Genomic DNA, 5,098 nt, shown 5'->3' with positions numbered 1-5,098 from the left:
ACCTCCCAAACACCCCCCACCTCCCCTCCCCCCTCCTCCATCCCCACTCTCCCAAATTTTGCTTGGGAAGAATTTGTGGTTGTGGGTTTGTTTTGATGTGTGTGTGTGTGTGTTTTTTTTTGCTTTAAAACTTGAGTGAGACTTTTGCAGGATCTGAGTAAAATGGGGAGGAGGGGGTTGGGTGGGAGGAGGGGAGGAGGAGGAGGAGGAGGAGGGAGGAGTTGTGTTACAAAGGAAGGACAGTCGTTTGCGCGCCTGTGTGTGTGTGTGTGTGTGTGTGCGTTCGTTTTGTGTTTTTGTTGGTTGGCTTTTCTTTTTCTTTTCGTGTTTGTTTATGTGTTGGGGTGTTGTGGTGTTGGTAGTGTTTCGCTTCCCTCTGCGTTTACGAAAATATACGTATGGCCTGAGTAACAGCTGTGCGGCACACCGGGCACTCGGGCGCGCTCTTCTCGCAGATGCGGTTGGCGCACTCCATGCAGAAGAGGTTGTGGCCGCAGGGCACCAGCGCGGCGATCACCTCGCTCTCCAGGCACATCAGGCAGTCCCGGCTGCCCTTCCTCCTCATGCCGCCCGACGAGGAGGAGGAGGAGGACGAAGAGGAGGAGGAGGAGGAGGAGGAAGATGAAGAGGAGGAATTGGAAGAAGAGTTGGGATGCTCACCCCCCGCCGCCGCCGCCGCCAGGTGCCCGGTGGGGAGCACGACCGCCGCTGCCGGGGGAGGGAGCGCGGAGGGTCCCCCACCAATTCCTCCTCCTCCTCCGACGACGACGACCGGCGGAGGTGGCACCACCACCACCACCCCCCCCCGCCCCCGCCACCCCCGCCTCCGCCGCCGGGGAAAGGCACCAGCCCGATGCCGGTGCCGCTCAGGGGGTCGCTGCGCACCCGCCGGGCCAGGGGGTGCTCCGACGACAACAACACCCCGTTGTTGTTGTTGTTGTTGCTGCTGCTGCTGCTGCCGCTGAGGACCTGGAGCGGTGGGGACAGCCTGGGGGGGGGCCCGGAGCCCAGGCTGTTGGCTCGCCTCTGCTGTTGGGGCTGAGGGCAGCAGATGGAGGAGGAGGAGGAGTTGGAGGAGGAGGAGGAGGAGGAAGAAGAGGAGGAGGAGGAGGATGGAGGAGAGACACCGTGGCCGTTGCTGGTGCCACTGGCCGCAAAGACCCCGCCCGGGCCGGGCCGGTCGAACTGGGACCAGATGAGGGCCGAGGAGCCGGGGGGGGCCGGGGCCGGGTCGAAGCTGGGCGACTCGAAGCCCAGATCGCGCTCGTGCTCGCCCTGCAGGGGGGAGGAGGAGGAGGAGGAGGAGGAAGGTGGGGGGATGCTGATGGCGGCGGTGGCGTTGCTGATGGTGGCATCGCCGGCGTAGACATATCCATTGCCGTTGGCGTGGCCGCTGTTGCCTCCTCCTCCTCCTCCTCCTCCGCCGTTGCCGCCGCCCCCCCCGCCGTTGTTGTTGTTGTTGCTGCCGCCGCCGCCGTTGTTGTTGTTGTTGTTGTTGCTGCAGAAGGGGTGAGGCGGACTGTACTCGGCCAACCTGCAGCCGTTGGTGCCGAAGTAGGAGTCGGTGGACGCGCTGCCCAGCGAACTGGAGCTGTCGTTCCGGTAGCTGGAGAAGGGCTTGCGCCCGGGGGTGGGTTTGCTCCACAGGCTCCCGGGGGCGTTCACGTCGAACCCCACGTCGGTCCCGTTGGCGTGGAAGTCGTTCTCGTCCGTCAGCTCGATCAGCCCTCCCGTGCGCATGGCGATGTGCGCCTCGATCTCCTCCCGGGCTCGGTCCACGTTCTCGGGCATCCCCGTCACCTCGAACACCGGCTCCTTGTCCCGGCTCGGCGTCACGATGTAGGTGTGGGTCTGCTGCTGGATCCGCTTGATGGTGGCCCCCTTGGGACCCACCACCAGCCCCACCACCCGGTAGGGCACCCGGACCTGGATGGTGGTCTGGCCCGGGAGGTTGGGCGGACCCGGGGCGCTGCCGTTCAACGCGGTGTTCTTGTTGCGGGAGGCTCGGATCATGGAGAAGTGCTCCGCCGCCGAGATGATCTCCCTCCTGGCCATGGCGACGTCCTCTTTCCTCCCGGTGACAACAAACACAGGCTCCTCCCCGCGCACCGGGGTCTTGATGTAAGTGTTGGTCTTTGCCCGCAAAGCTTTAATTTTGCAACCTTGGGAACAAAAGAAAAACGCAACACGTACACACACACACACACACAGAGAGAGACACACACACACAGAGACAGACACAGAGAGACACACAGACACAGAGAGAGACACACACACACAGAGACAGACACAGAGACACACACACACAGAGACACACAGACAGACACAGAGAGAGAGACACACACACACAGAGACAGACACAGAGACACACACAGACAGAGAGACAGAGAGAGAGAGACACACACACACAGAGACAGACACAGAGACACACACACAGACACAGACACAGACACACAGAGAACACACACACACAGAGACACACACACACACAGAGACAGACACAGAGAGACACACACACAGAGACACAGACACACACAGACAGAAACACAAGACACACAGACACACACAGAGAAACACAGACACACACAGAGAAACACAGAGACACACACACACACAGAGACACAGACATACATACACAGACAAGACACACACAGAGACACAGACACACGCACACACACCACAAAAAGAATCGCGATTTAGTTGCAAATCAACCGAACCATTTCAACCGGTTAATACCCCACCCCACACCCCATCAAAAAAATAATAATAATAATAATAATATGCAAGTTCCCCGCGTTTCAATAAGACTGCAAACTTTATATAGAAAAAAAATCACACACACACACACACACACACACAAAAACACAACACACAACAGAAACCAATCTGACGCATTCGGTTCCACACACACACACACACACACACACACAATGCGTTTCTCTCTTAAAAGACATGTCTGCACTTTCCTTTGTGAAGAACCACAGCGAAGCATTTGCGCGCACCGCACACGTTAAGAGGGCAAATAAAGATAAAAGAAAAAGAGACGGCAAAACGGGCAAGAAAGCCAACAAGAAAGCCAACAAGAAAGCCAACCAGCAATCAAGTAGGGACGAGAACAATACGTGTAAAATATCCCAAATGCATGGCAAGCAATCTGACGCATTTCTCAATCACACACCACCACCACCCACCCCCCACCCCCCCCACAAAAAAACACCCCCACACCCCCACCCAGATGTGCTAAGATTATTAACACTACATGCCTGCACTTTCCTTTGTGAACCCTTTACACACAAGCCACCCCCCCACCACCACCACCCATTAACTCGGATGTTTTGTGTTGTGCTGCTTTGTGTGCAAAAAAAAACCCCACACACACATAGACACACACACACACACACAAAGCAAAGCTACCGAATAAAAAGGAAGAAGGGGGGAAAAAAAGGCTATAGCATATCATCTAGAAACGTATGTAGTAGTAGTGTGTGTCTGATCGGGAAGGGTCAGTGCAGGATTGCAGATTTTTTTTTTTGGGGGGGGGGAACCACAGGAGAAAGCGACTGCATGGCCACACACACACACAGACACACACACAGACAGACACAAAGCCCTCCACCACAGTGAGACCCTCACCTTGTCTGCCCACGATTTCTGCTACATGCTCGGAGCTGGGAACGGGGACACACTCGGTCATGTTGACGCTTTTCTTCCTCGGTTCGTTGTCGTAGATGGAGTTCTCGTCATTGTCCAAACCGAGCAGAGAGAGCTGGTCCAGAGCAATCTGCAAAGCCCTTTGGTCATCCAACGTCTCGCCACCACCACCACCACCTCCTCCTCCTCCTCCTCCACCACCACCGACACCGCTGCCGTTCCGCTCCATGTCGACAAAGAGCGAACTCGGCATCTTATTTTTTTTTTCTTTTTCTCTCTCTCTCTCCCTCCTCTTCCTCCTTCTTCTTCTTCTTCTTCTTCTTCTTTCTTCTCCTCCTCTCTCTCCCTTTTTTTTTCCCTTCTTTGTTTCCCCCCCCTTCTCCTCTTCCTCCTCCTCCCACCACCACCCCCTCCCCCGAGTGGCTTTAGGAGGAGAGCTCGAGAGAGAGCTCAAGAGAGAGAGAGAGAGAGAGAGAGAGATCGAGAGAAAGAGAGAGGGAGAGAGAGAGAACGAGCGAGAGGAGCAGGAAGGAATCAGACAAAAGCAGACGGAGGGGCAGGGTAATAGGAAAGGAGGAGGGAGGGAGGGAGGAGAAGAGGGAGGGAGGAGGAGTGGGGGTGGGGGGGGGGGGAAGAGAGAGAGAGAGAGGAGTGGGGGGGGGGGTGGAGAGAGAGAGAGGAGGGTGGGGGAGAAGAAGAAGAAGAGGAGAGAGGGAGAGAGAAAGGGAGGAGGAACAAAAAAAAGAGAGAGAGAGAGAGGCGAGGCTGGTTGGAGTGAGACTGGAGTCGCAGTGGAAGAGGCGCTCGGCTCAGCTCAGCTCGGCTCAGCTCAGCCCCAGCAGCCGGGCGGCCCGGGCGGCTTTGCTGTCCTGTTCTGTTTCTTCCTGGTGAAAGCTTCGGGAAACCTCTCTCTCTCTCTCTCTCTCTCACACACACACACCACACACACACACACACACACACACACAGGGGGTGCTCGCTGTCCCCCTCCCCCCTCCCCCCCTCTTTCTCTGGTTTGCTGGAGCCGGTGGGAGGAGGAGGAGGAGGAGGAGAGGAGGAGGAGGGAGGAAGAAGGCGCAATAGGCTGGGAGCTCAGAGCGGGGTGTCTTTTCTCTTTGTCTCTCTCTTTCTCTCTCTCCTTCCCTCCCTCCCTCCCTCCCTCCCCGTGTGTGTGTGTGTGTGTGTGTGTCTGTCTGAGCGCCTTTGGCAGTGGCTCATTGAACTGAACTCGTCGTGTGTTGTGTTTGTGTCACTCACTCACTCACTCTCTCCCTCCCTCCCTCTCTTTCCCCTTCCCTCCCTCCCCCTTCTTTTTTCCTCTCACTCTCTCTCTCTGCCGCCCCCACCCCCCCCCACCACCACCGGTCTATTCCCACTTCTAACCCCCCCCAACCCCCCACCCCACCTCCTCTCTCTCTCTCTCTCTCTCTCTTTCTCTCCTCTTTCT

General features: G+C 57.1%; 1 protein-coding gene across 1 annotated transcript; it reads right to left on the bottom strand.

Annotated features, from left to right (window-relative positions):
• Positions 1–219: 219 nt before the first annotated feature.
• On the bottom strand, positions 220–3,942 carry mex3b (mex-3 RNA binding family member B). Its single transcript, XM_042344027.1, has 4 exons — positions 3,634–3,942; positions 1,471–2,162; positions 825–1,431; positions 220–783 (listed from the first exon to the last, which is right to left on the bottom strand). Exons 1-4 carry the CDS (start codon positions 3,902–3,904, stop codon positions 383–385), a joined length of 1,971 nt encoding a protein of 656 aa, XP_042199961.1. The 5' UTR covers positions 3,905–3,942; the 3' UTR covers positions 220–382.
• Positions 3,943–5,098: the final 1,156 nt, after the last annotated feature.

The sequence above is a fragment of the Callorhinchus milii genome, unplaced genomic scaffold, assembly GCF_018977255.1.
Source record: "Callorhinchus milii isolate IMCB2004 unplaced genomic scaffold, IMCB_Cmil_1.0 Scaffold26, whole genome shotgun sequence".
Classification (NCBI taxonomy): domain Eukaryota; kingdom Metazoa; phylum Chordata; class Chondrichthyes; order Chimaeriformes; family Callorhinchidae; genus Callorhinchus; species Callorhinchus milii.
Note: the sequence above shows the minus strand (reverse complement) of the source record. Positions and strands in the feature narration are given on the sequence as shown.